The following is a 25,130-nucleotide window of genomic DNA, read 5'->3' as shown; positions in this document are numbered from 1 at the left end:
CTGAGACACAGAGAAGTTAAGTGGCTTGAAGTTAAGAGCAGACAAGTGGCGGAGCCGGCATTAGAACCCATGTCCTCTGACTCCCAAGCCCATGCTCTTTTCACTAAGCCACGCTGCTTCTCCATGGAAACCGCGGGAGGAAAATTGGCACGGCCCCTATGGCTGACTTCCCTGGCTGCAGCCGTAGGTTGCAGTGAGACGGGGGAAAATCCCCCGCTCCACCCACCCCACCAGACCAAAGTTCATCTCCTCTACCCCTTCCCAGAGCGCACACACTGTGCCTGACTGACGCACTGGGGCCTAGAGGAAAGAGCAAGGGCCTGGGAGTCAGAAGGTCCTGGGTTCTAACCCCGGCCCTGCCAATTGCCTGCTGTGTGACCTCAGGCAAGTCACATAACTTCTCTGTGCTTCAGTTACCCTATCTGTAAAATGGGGATTCAATCTTACTCCCTCCTATTTAGACTGTGGGACAGGGACTACGTCTATCTAACCTGATGAACTTGTATCTACCCCAGTGCTTAGAACAGTGCTTGGCACATAGTAAGCATTTAACAAGTATTATTGTGATTCTCACTGTTGTTATATCTCTTCATATCCTCCATCCCTGACCCTGGCAGGGCTATTTCCAGCCCCAGTTATAATCAATCGATCAATTAATCAATCACGAGGGATGTGGGATGTGTCCAACCTGATTGTCTTGTATCTATCTCAGCTCTTAGAACAGTGCTTGGTACGTAGTAAGGCCTTAACAAATGCAACAGTTAGTATTATTGGTGTAGGGGACCTGGGTTCTAATTCTGGCTCTGCCAATTGCCTGCTGTGTGACCTTGAGCAAGTCACTTAACTCTTCTGTGCCTCTGTTCTCCCTCTTATTTAGACTGTGAGCCCCATGCAGGACAGGGATTGTGTCCAACCTGATTCTCTTGTTATCTATCCTAGTGCTTAGAACAGTGTTTAGTGTAAAGTGCTTAGTAAATGCCTAACAAATATCATTTTTAAAAGCCCTCAGAGTAATCAAGGGGGCACATAGGTTTCCAGTGTTACATTCAGGAGGGCTCTGATTCTGTCCCGGACTAAAAAAACCCAATTCTTTAACCTTTCTGCATTTTCCATTCCTTAATTATACTGATATCGCTCCTCTGGGCCTCTCTCCCCTTCCTCTGACTCTCCCCAGCTTTTTTATACTGGGCTAAACTGGACTCAGGACTCTAATAAAGGTCTGGCCAGATGTAATTATAACTGCGGTATTTTTCAGCACTTTTATCTGTCAGTTCTATGTGAATTAAGCGCTGAGAAAAGATGCAAGATAATCAGGTTGAACATAGTTCCTGTCTCACATGGGGCTCCTAGTCTAAGAAAGAGGGAGTAGGATTTAATTCCCATTTTACAGATGAGGAAACTGAGGTACAGAGCTGTTAAATGACTGGCTCGGGGTTACATGTAAGAAGTTGACCTCCCCCTCTGACTTTCCCATCATCCCACCACCTGTCTCCCCAGCCCGTAACCTTGGTGTTATCTTTACCACATACCACATCCATCCATCACTAAATCGTGTGGGTCTCATCTTCAGGACACAACTAAAATCCTCCCTTTCCTCTCCACTCAGACAGTTACCATGTTAATACAGTCCCTCATCCTATCCTGCCTGGATTACTGCATCAGCCTCCTTGCTGACCTCCCACCCTCCTGTCTCTCCCCACACCCGTCCATACTTCAGTCTGCTGCCTGAATCATTTTTCTTCAAAAATGTTTAGGACATGTCACCCCGCTCCTCAGAAAACTCCAGGGGTTGTCCATCTCCCTCCCTATCAAACAAAAACTTGTCACCATCAACTTTTAAGCACTCCATCCTCTTGCTCCCTCCTATCTCACCTCGCGTCTCTCCTTCTATAACCCAGCCCACACACTTCGCTCCTTCAGTGCTAACGTTCTCACTGTGCCTCCATCTCCCCTGTCTCACTGCAGACCCCTAGCTCACGTCCTGCCTCTGTTCTGGAATGCCCTCCCTCTTCAAATCTGACAGTCTCCCCCATTTCAAAGCCTTACTGAAGGTACATCTCCTCCAAGAGGCCTTCCCACATTAATCCCCACCTTTCCTCATCTCCCATTCCTTTCTGCATTACCCTGACTTGCTCCCTTGGCTCTTCCCCCCTCCCAGCCCCACAGCATTTATATACATATCTATAATTTTATTTATTTTGATGTCTATCTCCCCTCCTCTAGACTGTAAGCTCGTTGTGGGCGGGGAATGTGTCTGTTTAGTGTTGCACTGTATTTTCCCAAGTGCTTAGTACAGTGCTCTGCACACAGTAAGTGCTTAATAAATCAATGAACATGATTGAATGAATGAAGGTGGTGGATTCAGGATTATAACCCAGACTTTCTGACTCCCAGACCCATGTTCTTTTTTCACATCATTTTTTCTCAGTTTTTGTTGAACAGAAGTTGAAAAGGGCAGGTTAGGGAGTAAAAGGGAGGGGGATGGGGTGGGGGGGATGGGAAGGTCAGGGGGTAGACTAAGGAATAGTGGGGCTAGAGAAGGTCTGGAATTTCTGACCCGGGCAGGACTCTGGCTTCTCCTCCTCCTTGGGGAGAGGCTCGGGCTGGGCTAGAGGAGTTTCCATGCAGCAAACACTGCAGATCAGTGGTGTGGCCCAATAAAAAAGCATAGGCCCGGGAGTCAAAGACTTTGGGTTCTAATGTCAGATTTGCCGCTCACCTGCTGTGTGACCTTGGGCAACTCACTTCTCTGGGCCTCAGTTCCCTCATCTGTAAAATGGGGATTCAATACCTGTTCTCCCTCCTATTTAGACCGTGAGCCCCATGTTCATTCATTCATTCATTCAATAGTATTTATTGAGCGCTTACTATGTGCAGAGCACTGTACTAAGCGCTTGGGATGAACAAGTCGGCAACGGATAGAGACAGTCCCTGCCGTTTGACGGGCTTACAGTCTAATCGGGGGAGACATGTGGGACCTGATCATCTTATATCTACCCCAGCACTTAGTACTGTGCTTGTCATTAGAATAATAATAATACCATTATTATTATTATATAGTAAGGACTTAATAAATACCACGATTATTATTATTACTATTATTATTGTTTCAGGATCTCAGCCTTGTAATCTGCTCCACCATGAAAATACAAATAACCAAAACCCAAACTCTTGAAAGGAAAGCTCGATGCAGAGAAACGAGAAGCAGTGCGGTGACTAGAAGCAGTGTGGTCTAGTAACAGAGCACGCACCTGGGAGTCAGAAGGACCTGGGTTCTGATTCTGGCTCTGCCACTTGTTTGCTGTGAGGCCTTGGGTAAGTCTCTTAACTTCTCTGTGCCACGGTTACCTCATCTGAAAAGTGGGGATTAAGACTGCGAGCCCCATGTGGGACGGGAACTGGGTCCAACCTGATTTAGCTTGTATCTGCCTCAGCACTTGGTACGATGCCTGGCACATAGGAAGCACTTACTAAATACCATAAAGAAACCCTCAAAAAGTATTTCCATAAGGTTTCTCACTCTGTTCATCTCTGAAAAAAAAACACCCAGCAGATCTCTGAGATAAATTCACACTCGGTTCCTGCCCCTTAGCAACTATAACCCTACTAAATGTAGCCGGCAGTTCACGCCGTGGGTGGAGGGGGGTGGGAGGGAGGGAGGGGTCATCTCTCCCACTGGTTGCCAGGAGAGGATTGAGCAAACCTCACAGGTGTAGATTCCTGCCTAAGAAGAGGCATCGGAGGACAGAAGAGGCATCGGAGGACCCCACTCCGCATCCCAGGCATGATGGACGGTATGTACTGCTTTCATGCCCGACATTCATTCATTCAGTCGTATTTATTGAGCACTTACTGTGTGCAGAGCACAGTATTAAGTGCTTGGGAAAGTACAGTACCACAGTAGACACATTCTCTGCCCACAGTGAGCTTACAGTCTAGAAGGGGAGACAGACATTAATATAAATAAATGAATTACTGAGACGTACATAAGTGCTGGGACGGGGGATGAATAAAAGGAACAAGTCAGGGCGACGAAGAAGGGAGTGGGAGAGGAGAGGAAGGCTTAGGGAAGGCGTCTTGAAGGAGATGTGCCTTCAATAAGGCTTTGAAGTGGGGGAGAGCAATTATCTGTCTGATATGAGGAGGGAAGACGTTCCAGGCCAGAGGTAGGATGTGGGTGAGTGGTCGGCGCTGAGATATTTGAGATCGAGGTACATTGGGACGGTAAGCATTAGAAGAACGACGTGTTGGGCTGGGTTATAATAGGAGAGTAGCAAGTTGAGGTAGGAGGGGACAAGGTGATTGACTGCTTTAAAGTCATAGGTGAGGAGTTTTTGTTTGATGTTGGAAATGGATGGGAAACTACTGGCAGTTCTCGAGGGGGCAAACATGTCCCTCACATTAGATAGCCAATTTTGACTCTGTGCCTGTCATTGGGCAGGGACTGTCTCTATCTGTTGCTGAACTGTACATTCCAAGCAATTGGTACAGTGCTCGGCACAATGTAAGCTCTCAATAAATATTATTGAATGAATGATTCTCTCCCATGTCAAAGCCATACTGAAGGCACATCTCCTCCAAGACGCCTTCCCTAAGCCCACCTTCCCTCTTCTCCCACTCCCCTCTGAGTCTCCCTGACTTGCTCCCTTTATTCATCCCCCTTTTCAGCCCCTCAGCACTTATGCTCATATCTGTAATTTATATTTATATTTATGTCTGTCTCCCCCTCTAGACTGTGAGCTCACTGTTGCAGGGAACGTGTCCGTCATAGTGTTCTACTGGACTCTTCCAAGCGCTTAGTATGTGCTCTGCATATAGTAAATGCTCAATAAATGTGATTGAATGAATGAATGAATGTCTTTGTAGAAAAATGATTTGGCAGCAGAGCAAAGTATGGGCTGGAGTGGGAGAGACAGGTGACTGGAATGTCAGCAAGGAGGCTGCTACAGCAATCGCGGCAGGATAGGATAAATGATTGTATTCACGTGGTAGCAATTTGGATGAAGAGGAAAGGGAGGATTTTAGCTGTGTTGTGAAGGTGGAACTGATAGGATTTAGTGATAATTGAATATGTGGGTTGAATGAGAGAGAGGAATCAAGGATAATGCCAAGATTATGGGCTTGCGAGACAGGAAGGATGGTTGGGTTGTCTACAGTGCTGGGAAAGTCAGGGGAAGGACCGGGCTTGGGCGGCAAGATGAGGAGTTCTGTTTTGGACATGTTAAGCTTGAGGTGACAGAAGAACATCCAAACAGAGATGTCTTGAAAGCAGGAGGAAATGCGACACTGCAAAGAGAGAGAGACAGATCAGGGCTGGAGATGTAGATCTGGGTATCATCCACATAGAGGTGGTAGATGAAGCCATGGGAGCAGATGGATAATAGACGGAGCCAGAATTGAACCTCGAGGGACCCCCACCCCACAGTCTGGGGGTGGGAGGCAGAGGAGGAGCACGCAAAAGAGACCGCGGATGAGGGGCCAGAGACGTAAGAGGAGAACCAGGAGAGTGCAGTGTCAGCGACGTCGAGGTTGGATAACATTTCCAGGAGAAGGGAATGGTCGACAGTGTCAAAGGCAGCTGAGAGGTCGAGGAGGATTAGGATGGATTCGACATGAAGGAGATCATTGGTGACCTTTGAGAAGGAGGTTTCTTTGGAGTGAAGGGGACGGAAGCCAGATTGGGAGAGGTCAAGGAAAGAACTGGAGGAGAGGAATTTGAGACAGTGGATGGAGACCACGCACTCAAGGAGTTTGGAGAGGAATGGTAGGAAGGGGGTGGGGTGATAATTTGGGGTCAAGGGAGGGGTTTTTTCTAGGGGAGAGGAGACATGGGCATATCTGAAAGCAGTGGGGGAGAAGCCATTGGAGAGCGAACAGTTGAAGATGGCTGTTAGCAGGCTGATATGGCGGATAGGGAGGGGAGAAGGGAGGAAAGAAATGTTTTCATAACGGGTGAAGGAATGAAGTCAGAGTGCAGGTGGAGGGGGTGGATTTCGAAAGAAGGCAGATCTTCTCTAGAGAGTCTGTGGGAACAGATGGGAGAGTTGAAGAAGGGGCAGGAGTGGGGGACTGGGGAAGGGCAGAGAAGATTTTAGGGAGATCATGACTGACAGTGTTGATTCTCTTAAGAAAGTAGGTGGCGAGGTCGCTGGGAGCAAGCAATGAGGGAGGTGAAGGGACAGAGGGTTTGAGGATGGAGTTAAAGTCTGGAACAACTGGTGAGGACGACGGGCATGGGAGTCAATAAGGGTGGAGAAATAATTGTGTCAGACAGGGGAGAGGGCCGAGTTTAAGCATGCAAGAACAACTGTCTCACATGGGGCTCGCGGTCTCAATCCCCATTTTACAGATGAGGTAGCTGAGGCCCAGAGAATTGAAGTCTCTAGATTATAAGAGAATTGAAGTCTCTAGATTATACGCTTGTTGCGGGCAGGGGATGTGTCTGTTATATTGTTGTACTGCACTCTCCCAAGTGCTTAGTACAGTGCTCTGAACCCAGTAAAAGCTCAATAAACACAACCGACCGATTGACTGACAAGTGACTTGCCCAAGGTAACACAGCAGACAAGCGGCAGAGGCAGGATTAGAACCCAGGTCCCTCGGACTCCCAGTGTCAGGTTCACCTAGGCGCTGGGGTCAATACAAGATAATCAGGGTGGACACAGTTCCTTTCCCACACGGCGCTCACAGTCTAAGTAGGAAGGAGAATGGATGTTGAATGCCCATTTTACAGATGAGGAGACTGAGGCACAGAAGAGTGAAGTGACTTGCCCAAGGTCACACAGCAGGCGGCAGAGCCGGGATTAGAACCTGGGTTCTCCGTCTTCCAGGCCTGTGGTTTTCTACGAGGGCTTCTCCAAAGACACGGGGCTCACAGTCTAAATAGAAGGGTGGACAGGTATTGGAGCTCCGTTTTATCCAGGTGAGGAAACTGGGGCCCAGAGAAATGAACTGGTCACTCAACAGGCCAGAGGCAGAGTCAGGATTAGAACCCAGGACCTCTGGCTCCCCGGCCTCTGATTAAGCACTTGGGAGAGTACAAAACAATAGAATTAGCAGACAGACCATCTCACCCCCCGCTTCAAAGCCTTACTGAAGGCCCATCTCCTCCAAGAGGCCTTCCCTGACTAAGCCCTCCTTTCCTCTTCTCCCTCTCCCTTCTGTGTCGCCCTGACTTGCTCCCTTCATTCACCCCTACTCTCAGCCCCTCAGCACTTATGCCCGTAATCTGTAATTTATTTATTTATATTAATGTCTGTCTCCCCCTGTAGACTATAAACTCACTAGGGGCAGGGAAAGCGTCTGTCATATTGTTCTATTGGACTCTCCAAAGCGCTTAGTACAGTGCTCTTCACACAGTGAGTGCTCAATAGATATGACTGACTGACACATCCCCTGCCCATAACGCGCTTACAGTCTAGAGGGAATGATGATGATGTTGGACAATAATAATCATCATCATGGTATTAAGCAAGCTCTAACTACGTGCCAGGCACCGTGCTAAGCACTGGGGTGAATAAAAGCACATCGGTTTGGATACAGTGCTTGTCCCACATGGGGCTCACAGTCGTAATCCCCATCTTCCGGGGGAGGCGAATGAGGTCCAGAGAAGTGAAATGGCTGGCCCGAGGTCACACGACAGACAGGCGGTGGAGCGGGGATCAGAACCCAGGTCCTTCCGACTCCAGGGGCCGAGCTCTATTAACGATGTCCCGTATATGTGCCGAACAGTTCTCGGGACTCCGCCGGATTTTGCCACAGAACTCAACGAGCTGCTGACCACGGAAGACTACTATCCGGACTCCGAGATGTCGGTCTGCAACAGGGAGGACTCTCAGAAAGCCAGCTCTGGGCCTCTGGCGGCTCTGTATTCCCTCCTGTTCACAGCCGGCCTGCTGGGGAACGTCCTGGTGGTCCTCGTCCTGGCCGTCCACAAGAAGCAGAGGAGCACGACGGACGTCTACCTCCTGAACCTGGCCGTCGCCGACCTGCTCTTCGTGCTCTGCCTCCCCTTCCTGGTGCACGACTACCTGGACCAGTGGGTCTTCGGGAACTGGATGTGCAAGCTGGTCTCCGGCGTGCACTACCTGGGCTTCTTCAGCAGCGTCTTCTTCATCACCCTGATGAGCGTGGACCGGTACCTGGCCATCGTGCACGCGGTCTACGCCCTGAAGGTCAGGACGGCCTCCCGGGGGGTGGGCGTGAGCCTGGCCGTGTGGAGCCTGGCCCTCTTGGCGTCCACCCCGGCCGTGTTTTTCTACGAGAGTTTCTTCGAGGACGGCGCCTGGAAGTGTTACCTCGCCCCCTCCGAAGGGAGCAACCGGTGGAAGCTGTTCACCAACTTCGAAATCCACCTCCTGGGCCTCCTGATTCCCCCCGGCATCCTGACCTACTGCTACGCCCACATCCTCCGGCAGCTGAGGAGGTGCCAGAACCACAACAGGGAGAAGGCCATCCGGCTGGTGCTCGTGGTCGTGGTGGCCTTCTTCGTCTTCTGGACCCCGTTCAACGTGGTGCTCTTCCTGGACTCGCTCCACAGGTTGGGGAAGCTGGGGGACTGCGGGGTCATCCAGAAGCTGGACCGGGCCATATGGACCACCGAGGCCCTCTGTCACTCCCACTGCTGCGTCAACCCGGCCATCTACGCCTTCGTGGGGGAGCGCTTCCGGAAACACCTGGCCGAGATGTTCCGCAGGTTCAGGTGCCCGCTCTCGGCCTGCCCGGACGGCCGCGTCCTCCGAGAACCCCGGGAGGGGTCCCAGTCCCTGCCCTCCGCCTCGTCTCGCTCCTCCGGGTCTGACTGCATTCTGTGAGGCGGACGGTGCCGGTCGGGGGAGCGCGACCGAGAGGGGAAGCGGAGAGGTGCGGGACCGTCCGGGGCCGCCGGAACGTCCATCTTGTTGCCGGCTGTTGGCGCCTTGATCGTCTCCCACGAAAGGTGGCCCCCTCCCCCGGCGACCAGTTCCAACCCCACAGGACCCGCTTCACAGACGGCTTCACGGTTAGAAAGGAGGTCCCGAAGAATTGCGGAGGCCTGGAATCCTACAGCCGGAAGAGATCTTGAGAAATCATCGGGTCCGACCCCGCCCAAGGCCCCTGAATTATATCGCTGCCTCTTGCTCATCTTGCGATTCACCGTACCCCGCCACCAGCTCCGTCCCTCTAGTCTGTTATTTTTTTTGGCTCGGCACAGAACGAGGGAGGGCGGTTGAGATGTTTGCTTTCGTCTCCGTCCCTGTACCACCGATGGAGTCGGGGAGAGAGACCCAGAGATACCAAAGGAACTCCTTTCTCCTGCCTGGAAGGAGCATCGCCAAACAGGCCCATGATGACATTTTCAGGGTGTAAGATTCTGCACCTTTCCCTCGGGCTTCAGAAATCAACTGGGCCTTGCTTATTTTCTATGAGTTTAGACCAAGACACATCCTGATTCTCGGCAGGCAAATCCTCAGTGTCAGAATGAGGACGGTGCAAAGGACGAGGAAAGACGAGTCGGATGAAGTCGATCCATCGGTCAGTCGGTGGTAATTATTGAGCTCTTCCTGTGTGCGAAACACTTCACTAAATGCTTGGGACAGTACAATAGAACAGAGTTGGTAGACCGGATCCCTGCCCACAACTAACTAGTGGTCATGATCATAAGTAGGATCAATAGAGCTTTTTGAGCATCCACTGTGCAGAAGCAGCGTGGCTCAGTGGAAAGAGCCTGGGCTTCGGAGTCAGGGGTCATGGGTTCGACTCCCGGCTCTGCCACTTGTCAGCTGCGTGACTGTGGGCAAGTCACTTCACTGCTCTGTGCCTCAGTTGCCTCATCTGTAAAATGGGGATTAACTGTGAGCCTCACGTGGGACAACCTGATTACCCTGTATCTACCCCAGCGTTTAGAACAGTGCTCTGCACATAGTAAGCGCTTAACAAATACCAACATTATTATAGAGCACTGTGCCAGGCCCTTTGGGAACATATACAAGTACAAAATGTGATCCCCGTTTGTTTTGTGGCATTTGGTAAGCGCTTACTATGTCCTGAGCACTGTACTAACTGCCGGGGTAGATACAAGTGAATCAGGTTGGACGCACAGTCCCAGTCCCACATGGGACCCCCAGTCTTAATCCCCATTTTATAGAAGAGTGAAGTGACTTGGCCAAGGTCCCACGGCAGACAAGTGGCAGAGCCAGGACTAGAATCCAGGTCCTTCTGACTCCCAGGCCCATGCTCTATCTACTAGGCCACAGTCCGGCAATTGTTGAGCACTTACTGCGTGCAGAGCCCTGTGTAAGTGCTTTGGAGAATGCAATATACACTCTTGGCAGAAGCAGTGTGGGCTAGTGGATAGAGCACGGGCCTGGGAGTCCGAGGATCTGGTTTCTAATCCCAGCTCTGCCACTTATGTGCTGTGGGATCTTAGATGAGTCACTTCACTTCTCTGTTCCTCAGTTTCCTCATCTGCAAAATGGGGATTCAAAACAAGTTCAGCGTGGCTCAGTGGAAAGAGCCCGGGCTTGGGAGTCAGAGGTCATGGGTTTGAATCCCAGCTCTGCCACCTGTAAGCTGTGGGACCGTGGGCAAGTCACTTAACTTCTCTGGGCCTCAGTTACCTCATCTGTAAAATGGGGATTAACTGGGAGCCTCAAGTGGGACAACCTGATTACCCTGTATCTACCGAGTGCTTAGAACCGTGCTCTGCACATAGTAAGTGCTTAACAAATACCAAAATTATTACAACTTCGACTGTGAGCCGCATGTGGGACCTGATTACTTTGTATCTACCCCAGCGCTTACCAGAGTGCTTGGCACATAGTAAGTACTCAACAAAAAGCACAATTATGATTATAATATGTTCCCTTCCCATAAGGAGCTTACACTCGAGAGGGAACTTACCTTGAAAGAGCTTGCAATAAGGAAGACAACCAATACAAACAGATGCATTTCCAATAGTTTAGAGGGTGTGAGAATGAAGGTAAAAACACAAGTGAGTAAAGTGGCCGAGATAAATCAGTAATAAAGATATGCTACTATTCAAAAGCTGATATGATTGGGCAGAAGGCATAATCAGGACGGACGGGGTGACCTGGCCCGGCCCCCCTCTTAACCTGCTGGCTCCTCCCCAAGGGCTCCCCAGACTTGCTATTTCCTCGGGCTCGGGGCGGGCCTGGGTCTCTGCTCCCTTACCTGTAGCATCTTGGCAGGTCCCACTAGATTGTCAGCTCCTCGATGGGAGGGATTGTGTCTACCCAATCTATCGTACTCTCCCAACGGCTGAGAACAGAGCTCTACAATAATAATGTTGGTATTTGTTAAGCGCTTACTATGTGCCGAGCACTGTTCTAAGCGCTGAGGTAGACATAGGGGAATCAGGTTGTCCCACGTGGGGCTCACAGTCTTCATCCCCATTTTACAGATGAGGGAACTGAGGCACAGAGAAGTTAAGTGACTTGCCCACAGTGACACAGCCGACAAGTGGCAGAGCTGGGATTCGAATTCATGAGCCCTGATTCCAAAGCCCGTGCTCTTTCCACTGAGCCACACTGCTTCTCCAAAGCATTTGTACTCTCCAAAGCCTTTAGTACAGTCTTCTGCACATAGTAAGCACTCAATAAATACCATTCCTTCATTAATTCAAGCTCCGCTGGCCTCACTCTGCCTGGCTGTTGCCCTGCCCCCGGCCCCAAGGGGTTCAGGGATCTAACCTGAGTTTCCACTTCACCTCTCTTCACTAATATAGTCAAAACCCCTGGATCCGTGTCCAGGACATCTGCCAACTTGATCTAAACCCGTGTCCCCCTAGTCTACTGTCCAAAAGAAAACTTCCAGAAAAATAAAGGTCACTTTTGCTTCCAAGTACCACGCGAATGGGGTTCACACGGTGGGGTGATCTATAAAGGTTTCTTTGTTCTGGGCACTGGGTTCTGAAGCTTCTTTTGCTCCCTGGGGGATTCTTGCCGCCAAGACCTTGGAGCCCCAAAGTACGTCGCAGAGACCTCTGGGATGGTAACCTTGGTTTGTTTGCAGCCCCCACCACGTTTCTCCACGGGCCTTGCTCTCGTCACCTTCCGCACGGCAGGGAAACATGGGGCGGCTCTTCCCAAAACACAGTCAGAAAGAAGGGAATCTCCTTTTATTTCATAAAGATCCAAGTTTTCCTGAAACTGAAAGTTACAGAGTTTGCAAACCTGATACACACTGAAGCGAGATCATGGTCTTTACCCGCTACAGCATTCAACCACTCATTCCCTCCATCAACCAATGATTTACTAAGTACTCACTGTGTGCAGAGCACTGCTCTGGGCACCTGGAGGAGTAAAAGAGAGGCAGGAGACACGATCCCTGCCCTCTTGGAGGAGACAGACAAAAAACCAGAATTTCCAGAAGAAGAGAATGGAAAGATGGATAGGTAAGGAAATCCTTCAATAGTGGAACATGTGCATTGATTTGTGCAAAAATACTACAGGTGTCTGTGAATACATAGATATTGAGGTTAGAAGAATATTACCTGAAGGGAGGGTTTTTGAGAAAGGGAAAACTGTGAAAAGGGAAAGGGAAAAGGGAAAACCAAACCACATGGGCCAAAAGGAATACAAAAGAGAATCCCACTGGGCTGGGCTCTTCCAGACACCGCCTCTTTCTGGGATCCCGATCATCCCAGTCAGACAGCTGGCATTCAAAAATGGAGGTGGAATTCCTACTCTTGCTTCCTTTGAGTCCCGATCCTTCCCTTGGCCCAGTTTGGGATGCCGTTAATCAATCGACCTATTCGACCTATTTATTGAGCACTTACTGTGGGCAGACCGCTGTACTAAATGCCTGGGGGAGGATAACATAATAAACAGACATTTCCTGACCAACGACGAGCCTTCATGCTTTTCAGGTTGAGCTTAAAGTCTAGAGGACGAGTTTACAGCGCTGCCTCAAACTCCTACCCCAGAATCCAAAGAGGGAAGTCCCAGGAAGGGCTCAGGAATATGGCTTGCAGGGGGTTGGTTTTGGTGTCAGGGAAAACCGTTATGATCCTTTTAGGAATAAAAACCCCACTCTTACAGCACCTAGAATATAGCAAAAACAAGTTTATGACAGATAAATCCTATAGAAAGATGACTTACAACTAATTGGAAGGACTTTGGAAGTTAGGAGAACTGGGGAGACCACGTTTTGTGGGTCTCTGAGAGGGGAGGGTGCTACGGGATGTCACAGTAGTGGCGACGATCTCGGAGAGTCCTGGTGGTGCGGTGTTTTGCACAAGGCGCTTGGGAAGTACGAAATTCAGAAGTGACACATTCCCTGCCTGCGAGGGACTGCCACTCTAACTGGGGAAACAAACATGAAAATATTTACAAGTAGGGCTCCAGGTTTACATAATAATTGTGGTATATGTTAGGAGCTTACTGTGTGCCAAGTACTGACCGAAGCACTGGGGTAGATACAAGCTAATCAGGCTGGACACGGTTCCTCTCCCACATGGGGCGCACAGTCTTGAAATCCCCATTTTACAGATGAGGTAATTGAGGGCCAGAGAAGTGAAACGACTTACCCAGAGTCGTAAAGCAGACGAGTGGCGGAGCCGGAATTAGAACCCAGGTCCTCTGACCCCCAGGCCCGTGCTCGATCCACTAGATCATGCTGGGGAAGCCTGGCAAGAAGTCAGTGGGGGAACGGTGGGCAGCCTTGGGAGGGAGTTTGGTGGTCCATTTGTTTGGGTCGGAGAAGCGGCAAGGCTTAGTGGATAGAGCACAGGCCTGCGAGTCAGAAGGTCATGGGTTCTAATCCTGACAGCCAGGGGTCTGCTGTACGACCTCGGGTAAGTCACTTAACTTCTCCGAACTTCAGTTACCTCATCTGTAAAAAAAAGTGGGGATTAAGAGTGTGAGCTCAATGTGGGACAGGGCCTGTCCAGGCTGATTAACTTTTACCCACCCCAGCACTTAGAATGGTGCTTGGCACATAGTAAGTGCTTAACAAGTACCAAAAATTTTGGGGGGGGGGGGGGGGGGCGTTGGGGGGAAGGGGTGGGGTTTGGGATCTTGAGAGAAGAGAGCCGACAGACTATCAACAGGATATTCCGACTCGGAAAAGACTGGGAACTCGGAAAAGAAGCCAACGATCGGCTTCCGGAAGGGGAAACGGGCACCGAGAATGTGCTTCCAAGTTAGCGCGGCAACACTGTGGAGAAAGGCAACAGCATCGTCGAGACCTCCTCGAGTGGTCGAGTGTTCTTGTGCGGATGAGGGCTTCTCTCAAAGGTCCTCCTCGGAGCCCAGATACACTGCCCTCGTCAGAGTGGACTGCATTTCCAGGGTCACTTTCACTATACCCTGGAACCCGTAAAAGTCCCTGTGGACAAGTTCGTCGTTGACCTGGAAGAGAAGACGGGAATCACCCAAAGGGAAAACAACTTTAGAGAACATCTCAATAAAGATGGTATCGATTGAGTGTCTTTATGTGCAGAGTACCGCGATTAGCATTGGGGTCATTACCAGATCAAATCCCTCTTCCACATGGAGCTCACTACTTAAGTGGTATGGAGAACACGTATCTTATCCCAGCTGGGGAAACTGAGGTACAGGGAGGTTAAGTGGCTCTCCAAAGCAGAACGGGGATAGGAACCCAGTCCACTGATTCCCCAGTTCCACGCTCTCTCCCCTAGGCTCTGATGCCTTTCATCCTTCCAGCAGAGAAGGCAAGGCCTTCAACAGTGAACAAATAGTAGTAATAGAATTTTTGAAGCACTTATTGGGTGCAGAGCACTGTACCAGATGTTGGGAAAGAGTATAAAAGTGGAAATTAGACATGGATCCTGTCCCTCAAGGAGCTCACAATCCATGAATAGAAATAGTTGGGGGAGAGGGGGAATAGTGGAATTTTTAGGAAATTTGGGGAATGTCTTATTTCAAATATTAATTTTTTCTCTATATTTGCTCCTGGTTCAAAAAACCTACAGTGGAGTTCTTGTACGCACTTAGGAATTTGTCTGGGACCTAGTAGACCTTCCCTTTATCCAGCTCTTGGCCAAATAGCCACAACTTGATCCTTGGTTATATTTTCTTCAGTACTTTCTTCCCTTCTATTTTTTTTTGGGGGGTGAAGAATCCAAACCACATGGGGTCTTGGGCATTCTTGTTCCAGCCCTTTCCTTTCTGAATAAGAATAATGATAATACTTATGGTATCTGCTAAGCACTTACTACGTGCCAGGCACCGGACTAAGCGCTGGGATAGATACAAGCAAATCGGGTTGGACAGTCCCTGTCCCACATGGGGCTCGCCGTCTTAATCCCCATTTTACAGATGAGGGAATTGAGGCCTAGAGAAGTGGCGTGCCCAAGATCACACAGCAGACAGGCGGAGGAGCAGGGATTAGAACCCATGACTTTCTGGCTCCTAGGCCCATGCTCTATCCACTGTGCCACTGACTCCTTCCATCTAATTATAAAATCTTTCTTGGATCACCTAAGGCTAGGATCACTTGGGAGAGATAAGCCCTCTCCCACTCTTTGTTCTTGTCACGCATGCATTCAGAGTAGCGTGGCTTAGTGGAAAGAGCCCGGCTTGGAAGTCGGAGGTCGTGGGTTCTAACCCCGGCTCCGCCACTGATCAACTCTGTGACTCTGGGCAAGTCACTTCTCTGTGCCTCAGTTACCTCATCTGCAAAATGCGGATGAAGATAGAGAGCCCCATGTGGGACAACCTGATGACCTTGTATCTACGCTAGTGCTTAGAATAAAGCTCAGCACATAGTAAGCACTTAATGCCATCATTATTATTACTATTCAGAAGGCTCCAGAGGCTACTATTCCAGTGGTCTCTTGAATAAAACAAAGCTACTGTCTGGGTCATTTGGCTACTTCAGGGGTTTGGGGGTATGCACAGAGACAGTCCAGGACCAGGCTAAGTGGACTTAGGCCACCCCAAAAAGGCCAAAAAGACCCCCAAAAGGCTCCACCTCCCTCTCCTGCCACCAACCAAGCGATCCCAACACACAGTCTCTGATCAGAGCCATTTGCAGAAAAGATCACTCCCTCCCTACCCCAATACTATCACGCCGGCCTTTAGCCCCCTACCACTTCTCATTATTCCCAGGTTTCTCTGGCTTTTATGGGAGAAATGGAAATTTCTCATCTGTCATTAGTTAGAAGACAGACAGAGAAGTAGCATGGCCTAGCAGAAAGAGCACGGTCCCGGGAATCAGAGGAACTGGATTCTAATCCCGGCTTCCCCACTTGCCAGCTTTGTGACCCTGGTCAAGTCAGTTCACTGCTCAGTGCCTCGGTTTCCTCATCTGTAAAGTAAGGATTCAATACTTGGGTTCCCTCCTGCTTCGACTGTTGAGCCCCACATGGGATTATTTTGTATTGCCCCCAGCTCTCAGTACAGTACTTGGCACATATAATAATTGCTTAACAAAATACCAGCCGTCCTCTCACCGACCACCCGCCTCTGGCCTGGAACGCCTGCCCTCTTCATATCCGACAGACAACTTCTCTACCTTCAAAGCCTTCCTGAAGGCACATTTTCTCCAAGAGGCCTTCCCTGACTAAGCCCTCATCGTTTCTTCTTTTTCACTCCCTTCTGCATCGCCCTGATTTTCTCCCTATATTCACCCCTCCCTCAGCCCCACGGCACTAAAGTCCATATCCGTCATTTATTTATTTATATTAACGCCTGCCTCCCCCTCTATCCCGGGAGCTTCTTGTGGGCAGGGAATGTGACTACCAACTCTGTTATACTGTCCTCTCCCAAGTGCTCAGTCCAGTGCCCTGCACCCAGTAAGTGCTCAATAAATGATTGGTGGATGGATTAACCTTCCTTCACAACCTAAATAGTCAGAAAGGACCTCCCCCAAATCCACGTACAACCTAAATAGTCAGAAAGGACCTCCCCCAAATCCACGGTGTACTTACTTTGGTAAACAAATCAGTAAGCTGCCATTTCTTTCCATACCGGGAAAAGACGTCATCCATTGCCTCAATCATTCTAGAGCCCATCAGAGGATTGCGGACGGACACGTGACCTGCCAAAGGAAAACCAGAACGTTTCTGCGATTACTATTTCCTTAACTCCTTCAGTCTTAGCATCATTTCGGAATTCAGTAAACTCCTAAGGCTCCTTCCCCTTAGGGCTACTACAAAGAGGATTCAGGCATTGGCCCCTTGGCCAGTGGAGAGAGGCATCGCTCACAGGCGGCACGGACTTCCGACTCTTTGAGCATTTTGGGTTTTTTTTTTTGTGATCTGTTAAGTGCTTACTATTTGCCAGGCACTTTACTAAGCGCTGGGATAGATACACCATCATCAGGTTGGACACGGTCCCTGTCCCACATAGGGCTCACCGTCTTAATCCCCATTTTACAGATGAGGGAACTGAGGTCCAGAGAAGTGAACTGACTCGCCCGAGGTCACGTAGCAGACGAGTAGCAGTGCCAGGATTAGAACCCAGTTCCTTCGGACTCCCAGGCCCATGCTCTATCTACTAACCATGCTGCTTCTCGGTCCAGATCCTGGTGCTTTGGCTCCGAGCCTTGGGCAATGGCTTCTCCTGATTCGTACAAGAATGTCGGGGGCCTTCACTTAGCCTTTGGTGGGGAAAACGCTGGAGCGAAGGGAACAACCCGCCCTCAACGTCGGAAAAAGGGAAAATCGTGAGCCTGGCTGCTGGGCCGTGCCCCGAATTACCTTTCTGGGTGGAATAGACGATAAAGAAATCACTGGTGGTCGGCAGTCTCTTGACGTTGGATGTATCATCCATTTCCTCTGGGACATTATCAAAGGCTTCCACTCCCCCATCTGTCCTGTCTATTTTTTGGAAAAAATGAAAAAAAGAAAGAGATTCAATCAGTGGAATTCACTGAGTGCTTACTTTGTGAAGGGCACTGTACTAAGCACTTGGGAGAGTACAATTCAACGGAATTGGTGGACGCGTTCCCTACACACAAGGTGCTTACGGTCTAGACAAGCCATGAGAGAATCATTCATTCATTCATTCATTCATTCAACAGTATTTATTGAGCGCTTACTATGTGCAGAGCACTGTACTAAGCGCTTGGAATGTACAAATTGGTAACAGATAGAGACAGTCCCTGCCCCTTGACTGGCTTACAGTCTAATCGGGGGAGACGGACAGACAAAAACAATAGCAATAAATCATCACTGGGTCACCAGCAGGGCTGGTGTCGGGGTCGATAAGTGGGGGTGTCCACCATCCTGCCCGCGGAGAGACGGGCTGCAGTCGCCGGGGGCTTAGCAAGGAAGACTCCAGCAAAGCTTCCTGTAAGCTTGTTGCGGGCAGGGAATGGGCCTCTTTATTGTTCTACTATATTCTCCTAAGTGCTGAGTACAGTGCTCTGCACTTAGTACGCGCTCAATAAATAGGAATGAATGACTATAAACAGCGGTATTTGTGAAGCGCCGATTACGAGAAGTTGATACAACCCAATCCCTGTCCTGCAAAGGGCTTGTTCTGCCTCTGCCATCATCTCGGTGCAGGCTTTCCCTTCCTCAGCATCGTCCAACTCCAGCCCTCCTGAGGGGCTGAGCCCTGGCCGAGGCATTTGGGAGGGTACGACAGTCCCTGCCCTCGAGGAGCTTGCACTATAATGGGGAAGGCGAGCGGAAATACGCTGACAGATTGGTCATACGGTAGGAGCGCTGATGAAAATGCTCAAAGCTGAAATATGGAATTAAGTACATAAAGAACTTGTCCACGCCCAGGGGCTCAGGGTAGCTTTTTGTATGATGGGATACGGGAGGTGGGAATTAATTGGAGAAAGCCTCCGGGAGGAGGTAGCTTTTTATGAAGCACTGACCATAACGAAGGGGTCTGGAGCATAGATTAATAATAATAAAGGCATTAGTTAGCATTTACTAGGTGTCAAGTACTGTGCTGAGCACTCAAGTAGAGACAAGCTACTCAGGTGGCACACAGTCCTCGTCCCACATGGGGCTCACAGTCTTAATCCCCATTTTACAGATGAGATCATTGAGGCCCAGAGAAGCGAAGCAATTTGCCCAAAGTCATCCAGAGGATGTGGCGGAGCTGGGATGGGAACCCAGGTCGTTCTGACTCCCAGGCCCGGGCTATATCCACGCTGCCTCCGGTTTTCAGTTGGGGCAGACAAGATACGATGGTTTGCTGGGTTTTCTTCCCCTTCTGCCGCACCCGGTCATTCTTCCCAGCTCCCGGACAAGGCGGAGGCTCTGAGGGGCGCCTGGGGATGGTGGCGGGGTCAGAGGTCACGGGGCCTACTCTAATGGGGACTGACATCAATAGTACTTTGGACCATCCGCCCCCGGTAACTAGATTGGTGTCGGCCGGGAACCGGAGCCCCGACGACTCGTCCATCTCCTGTGTCCGTCCCCAGTGGGGAGCGGGTCCCCAGGGCTGAGACCTCGGTGGCAACTGAGGCAGGGCCCGGGGGAGCCCTGAGTCGGTCTGTGTTCTGCCTTCTCTGGCCCATGGGTGGGTGTCTGTATCCCCTGCCCCTAGAAGGCCCTCTCCGAAGCCACCCTCCACACTCAAAGTCAGGGCTTGGTCTTCTTGGCAGGGACTGGTTTCGGGTCACTAGGGAAGCAGCACGGCCTAGTGTACGGAGCACGGGCCTGGGAGTCGGAAGGTGAGATTTTATACCTCGGGACCGGTGGTTGGGGCCTAGGAAAATAAGGAGAAGGGGTTACACCCTGGGAGAGGTCGGTGGAGCTGAGGATAATGAGAAAGAGGTGCTACACCTACGTACCGGTGGGAGAGGCTGAGGATAATGAGGGAGGGGGTGTTATACCATTATTATATATTATACTATTATTATCATTATTATTAATGATACCTGAAACATAGGCCAGATCCTGAACCTCATAGTCCGAGCCCCGCTGTTGAGGAATGAAGGAATGGTCTGCTGTGGGACCTTGGGCAAGTTACTTCACTTCTCTGAGCCTCAATTAGCTCACCTGTAAAACGGGGATTGAGACTGTAAGCCCCACATGAGACAGGGACTGTGTTTAACCCGATTTGCTTGTATCCACCCTAGCGCTTAGTACAGTGCGTGGCACAAAGTAAGTGCTTAAATACTACAGTTGTTGTTATTATTACTCCGACTTTACAAGCCACACTGTGCTCAGCGGGTCGCGTTATCGGAAGAAACTACTCTTTCACGGCTTTGAGGTGGATTATATTGGCCTCTCCCGAGCGCTTAGTACCATGCTCTGCACACAGTCAGCGTTCAACGAATCCCGTCCATTCGATCGACTGATTCTACAGGTGAGGGTCCGTCCCGAATGTGACGCTGGGGAAGGCAACCGGCACGTTCCAGAAGAACGGGGCTCCGTGGGGAAGACGGTGGGTTGCCTTACCTCCCCTGCAGGCCTGGATTATAAAGATCTTGGGCTTCTCCCGGAGATTTGGGCAATTTGCATTGTTGAATAGCTTGAAGATCTCCTCGAGGTCGACCACCTTCTCATCCTTCCCCTTAATGAAGCCATTCACTCCGTGGCTCATGAGAATGACGAGGCAGCAGCTCATCTCATACGGAGAACCGTTGATTTTATCCCGGAATTCTCGCAAGTCTTGAAGAATCACCTGTCGCAAGTGATGTCGGAAGATCACTAAATCAGTTAATTGGCTTTTCTCTCATTATGGGGGTGCAGAGGTGGGGGACGGGGGAGCCCCCCCCCAAAGAAAAAAATGACCAATTCCTCTGGAGAAAAGAAGCTTTTCTGAAACCTTGATGTGCCCATTCAGTAGCTGGGAAAGGTCCAACCTAGGAAACTGTGGTGCTTAATCTCAATGTGTCTCACAGTGTCTTAGGCTCAACCTCTGAATTTGAGAAACTTAAACTTCCTTTAAAAAACTAGTAGTGCCAGATTAAAAGGAGGCAGACATCTCCCGCTCTCTTCCCTCGCCTTCTCCCTGTCTCTCCTTGAGACGTAAACTGAGTCAAACTGGTTTGTGGTCAGACTCCCTAGCTGATTCCCTGATACAATCAGAGGGCCCACATTCAGCAATCTCCTCCGGAAAGACCCTCAACAATTTCTGTGGCTGGTGAAAACATGCCAGGTGGGCCAGACTGGGAAAGTAATGTTTAAACCTTGCCATTTTTCTGTATCTTTGAGGGGAAATAAAAGAAGTGTGGGAGCTTAAAGGCGTCAGGGATCATACAGGGAAGAAGTCAGGGGAAACAGGAGTACAAATGCAAAGTAATTTTATCTGATTTAACCATCCTAACCTGGATCATACCCACTCAGACACGGATTTTTTAATAAAGATACAAGGCGTGAAACTACCCCCTCTCTCTGAACCGCTGTGAATGTTGACGTTTTCATAATAAATAATTTCAGAGCATCTGACTGTAAAAAAAAAAAGGTGTTTCCCGTTGCTTATTTCAAATCAGTCACCTTTGAGCTATAAGGGGTCTAATCCCGGATCCACCACTTGCTTGCTGCGTGAACTAGGGCAAGACCCTTAACTTCTCTGAGCCTCAATTCCCATCTGAAAATGGGGAATAAGACTGTGAGTTCCATGTGGGACACCGACCGTGTCCCACTTGACTTAGCTTCTACCTACTCCAGCACTTAGTACAGTGCCAGGCACATAGTAAGTGCTTAACAAATACCATTAAAAAATAGGGTTACAACCTAAATCAAGGGAAATCCTCTTGCCCTTTTCAATCAGTCGTATTTATTAAGCGCTTTCTGTGTGCAGAGCACTGTACTAAGTGCTTGGGAGAGTACAATATAATAGAGTTGGCAGTCACATTCCCTGGCCGCAACAAATCTAGAGTCACCGTTCAAGTTGTGACTAGATCAATCAATGGCATTTTTTGAGAGCTTACTGTGTGCAGACAACTATACTAATCGCTTGGAACGATACTACGCCTTCGCACAAAGTACCTCTCTCCCCGGCGAGACTGATCCCGGATAGTCATGGACACGTCCAATACCAATTTCAAACCCGTGGGGAGGTTAAAAAACACACTGCCCACGAAATCCGTTTTTGGTTTCAATTCTGGAAGCGCTTTACCTTTCCATCGGGATCGATGCACTCTTGCACAGAAAACCTGAAGGCGGCGAGATGCTTCCGCAATTTTTCAATATCCTCGGTCGCCCCGGATCTTCCCTTCTTCACCCCCATCAGGAAGGCCTCGCGACATTTCGACATGTCATATCGCTTCTGGTTTTCCAAATATCAATGGAAAAAACAAAATTAATCCACTTCAACCCAACTTCGGGGAAAGAACAGCTCCCTGGGCTCTGAGCTACTGCAAATAAGTGCAGCGTGGCCTCGTGGATAGAGCCTAGTCCTGGGAGTCAGAAGGATCCAGGTTCTAATTCTGCCTCCGCCACTTGTCGGCTGTGTGACGTTGGACAAGTCACTTCACTTCTCGGTGCCTCAGTTACCTCATCTATAGAAGAGGGATTAAGTCTCTGAGCCCCATGTGGGACAGGGACCGTGTCCAACCGGATTAGCTTGTATCTATGCCAGCTCTTAGTACAGTGCCTGGCATGTAGTAAGTGCTTAAGAAATACCACAAAAAAGAGGGTTATTTAAAAGTCATGTGCCACTTTACTTTTGGTCTGGATCTACAGATGTAAGAATAAGTTAGAGTCTCTTGTTTGTTCAAACAACTGCCATGTGTTGATGGCGGACACTGATCATGCTTTAGTAAAGAGTCCTGTTGTAAAATGGAATTTCAGCCATTAACTATCAGGCTAAAATTGCTGATGGCACAACTGATGACAAAAGGACTTTTCACTCTTATTTTGCCCTAAAACTCGCAAAAGATAAAATCCTAAATGAAGAGAAGCAGAGTAGCCTATTGGATGGAATACAGGCCTGGGAGTCAGAAGGACCTGGGTTCTAATCCCAGCTCTGCCATGAATCTGCTATGTGACCCTGGGCAAGTCACTTATCTTCGCTGGGCCTCAGTTACCTCATCTGTAAAATGGGGATTGGTACTGTGAGCCCCATGTGAGACGTGGACTGTGTCCAATAGGATTTACTTGTACCTGCCCCAGTGCTTAGTATAATGCCTGGCACACAGTAAATGCTTAACAAATAGCATAAGAAAAATGTAAGCTGAAACCAGGGCTAAGGCCCACTGTTCCGCTAATCGATCGATCGTATTTATTGAGTGCTTACTATGATGAGACCATTCTACTAAGCACTTGGGTGAGTACGATATAACAGAGTTGATAGTCAAGTTCCCTGCTAAGGTAAACCATCAGAGTGATTCACCCGGGCATTAGTAACCCAAAGAAGGAGGAAAAATTACGGCATCTGGGAATGATTGAAGAAATAACAAATGTGATGTGGCAGGGAAAAGGATTCTCCCGCTGAAAAGAATGCTAAGAAAGCTGCCCTCACCTTATACACACCATCTCCTGGTGACGGGTGGCACATAGGACTATCAATCAATAAATCAATTGTATTTATTGAGCACCTACTGTAGGCAGAGTACTGCATTAAGCGCTTGTGAAAGTACAACAGACACGTTCCCTGCCCACAATGAGCTTACAGACTCTAGAGGAAAACAGACGTTAATATAAATCAATTATGGATACGGACAGGTCGCGGGGGGCTGAGGGAGGCAGGTGAATAAATGGAGCAAATCAGGTGGATGCAGAAGGGAGTGGGAGAAGAGGAAATGAGGGCTTAATCAAAGACGGCCTCCCGGAGGTGTGCTGTCGATAAGGCTTTGACGGAGGGGAGAGTAACCGTCTGCCGGACACGAAGAAGGAGGGCACTCCACGCCAGAGGCGGGACGTGGGCGAGAGGTCGACTAGATTGACTACATACCTGGAAACAGACACACATGTTGGAAAAGAAGGAAGACCCTCAGTGAGTCCAAATTGACCGCTGAGCCCCGGGAGAGACGGACAGATGGAGGAAAGCAGAATGCCTACCGGCTCATCCTCGTCACACTGGTCAAGCCTTTTCCTCTTATTTCCCGGCGGAAGGAGGTTGCTGGGGTCAGGATATGGACCTGGGGGGAGGCACGGTGCAAAAAAAAAAAAAAAAAAAAGAAATGTCACCAGCTTCTGACTTAGGTGTAAAAGCGTCAAGTCGATTTCTTCCCCTCTAGACTGTAAGCTCGTTGTGGGCAGGGCACGTGTGTTATACTGTTGTGTTGTATCGTCCCACGCGCTTGGTACGCGCTTCCCCCGTTTAGACTGTGAGCCTGTCATTGGGCAGGGATGGTCTCTATCTGTTGCCGAATTGTACACTCCAAGCGCTTAGTACAGTGCTCTGCACATAGTAAGTGCTCAATAAATACTATTGAATGAATGAATAGTGCAGTGCCTGGCACACAGTGGGTGCTTAACAAATGCCACAATTACCATTATCGTCACAGTGCTCTGCACCCAGTCAGTGCTCCATACGACTGATCGCTTTGCCTCTCTTTTTTATAATAATAATGTTGGTATTTGTTAAGCGCTTGCTATGTGCCGAGCACCGTTCTAAGCGCTGGGGTAAGATACAAGGTAACGAGGTTGTCCCACCTGGGACTCCCAGTCTTCATCCCCATTTGACAGATGAGGGAACCGAGGCACCGAGAAGTGAAGTGCCTTGCCCCAAGCCACACAACTGACAAGCGGAGAAGCTGGGATTCGAACCCATGACCTCCGACTCCCAAGCCCGGCCTCCTTCCCCTGAGCCCCGCTGGGGCCGTGCCTCGACTTGCCCGGGGCGGGATTAGAACTCAGGTCCCTCTGCCTCCCCCGCCCCCCCCCACCGCGGGCAGTGTCCCCGGGCGCCCCCTGGCGCCCCCACGGTGTACTACACCCCCCCCCGGCCCGATGACGTCATGGGGGGGGCCCGGGCTCACCGGGCACGTGCAGGCAGGGCGCGGCCTCGAGCGCCCGCTGCAGCACGGTGGGGGCGCGCTCGCCCAGGTGAGCCTGCAGCAGGCGGAGCAGCGCGGGGCCGTCGGCGGCCTGGGCCAGCAGGCCGGCGGGGATGCGATCCGGCGCCGGCAGGTAGCTCAGCTGGAACTTGAGGCGCCTCAGGTCCTGCGGCGGCAGCCACGCCAACGCGCCCGCCGGCGGGGGCGGCCCCGGCCCCGGCCCCGCTCGCGCCATCGCCCGCCTTCGGCCGCGCACGAGCGCGCGCGCGCGAGCGGCAAAGACGGGAAGCGGCGGGAGCGCCTTTCCC

At 50.2% G+C, this 25,130-nt stretch overlaps 2 protein-coding genes across 2 annotated transcripts; one reads left to right on the top strand and one right to left on the bottom strand.

Moving 5' to 3' along the window:
• Nucleotides 1-3,707: 3,707 nt before the first annotated feature.
• LOC107546820 (C-C chemokine receptor type 8-like) lies at nucleotides 3,708-9,718 on the top strand. The gene is made up of 2 exons (XM_029049342.1): nucleotides 3,708-3,794; nucleotides 7,732-9,718. The coding sequence occupies exons 1-2, from the start codon at nucleotides 3,785-3,787 to the stop codon at nucleotides 8,811-8,813; spliced, it is 1,092 nt and encodes a 363-aa protein (XP_028905175.1). The 5' UTR covers nucleotides 3,708-3,784; the 3' UTR covers nucleotides 8,814-9,718.
• Nucleotides 9,719-13,985: 4,267 nt separating this feature from the next.
• LOC100084456 (caspase-14-like) lies at nucleotides 13,986-25,057 on the bottom strand. Its single transcript, XM_029049486.1, has 7 exons — nucleotides 24,805-25,057; nucleotides 23,882-23,961; nucleotides 21,999-22,148; nucleotides 20,333-20,558; nucleotides 17,666-17,785; nucleotides 16,895-17,004; nucleotides 13,986-14,351 (listed from the first exon to the last, which is right to left on the bottom strand). Exons 1-7 carry the CDS (start codon nucleotides 25,055-25,057, stop codon nucleotides 14,232-14,234), a joined length of 1,059 nt encoding a protein of 352 aa, XP_028905319.1. The 3' UTR covers nucleotides 13,986-14,231.
• Nucleotides 25,058-25,130: the final 73 nt, after the last annotated feature.

The sequence above is a fragment of the Ornithorhynchus anatinus genome, chromosome 21 (genome assembly GCF_004115215.2).
Source record: "Ornithorhynchus anatinus isolate Pmale09 chromosome 21, mOrnAna1.pri.v4, whole genome shotgun sequence".
Lineage (NCBI taxonomy): Eukaryota > Metazoa > Chordata > Mammalia > Monotremata > Ornithorhynchidae > Ornithorhynchus > Ornithorhynchus anatinus.
Note: the sequence above shows the minus strand (reverse complement) of the source record. Positions and strands in the feature narration are given on the sequence as shown.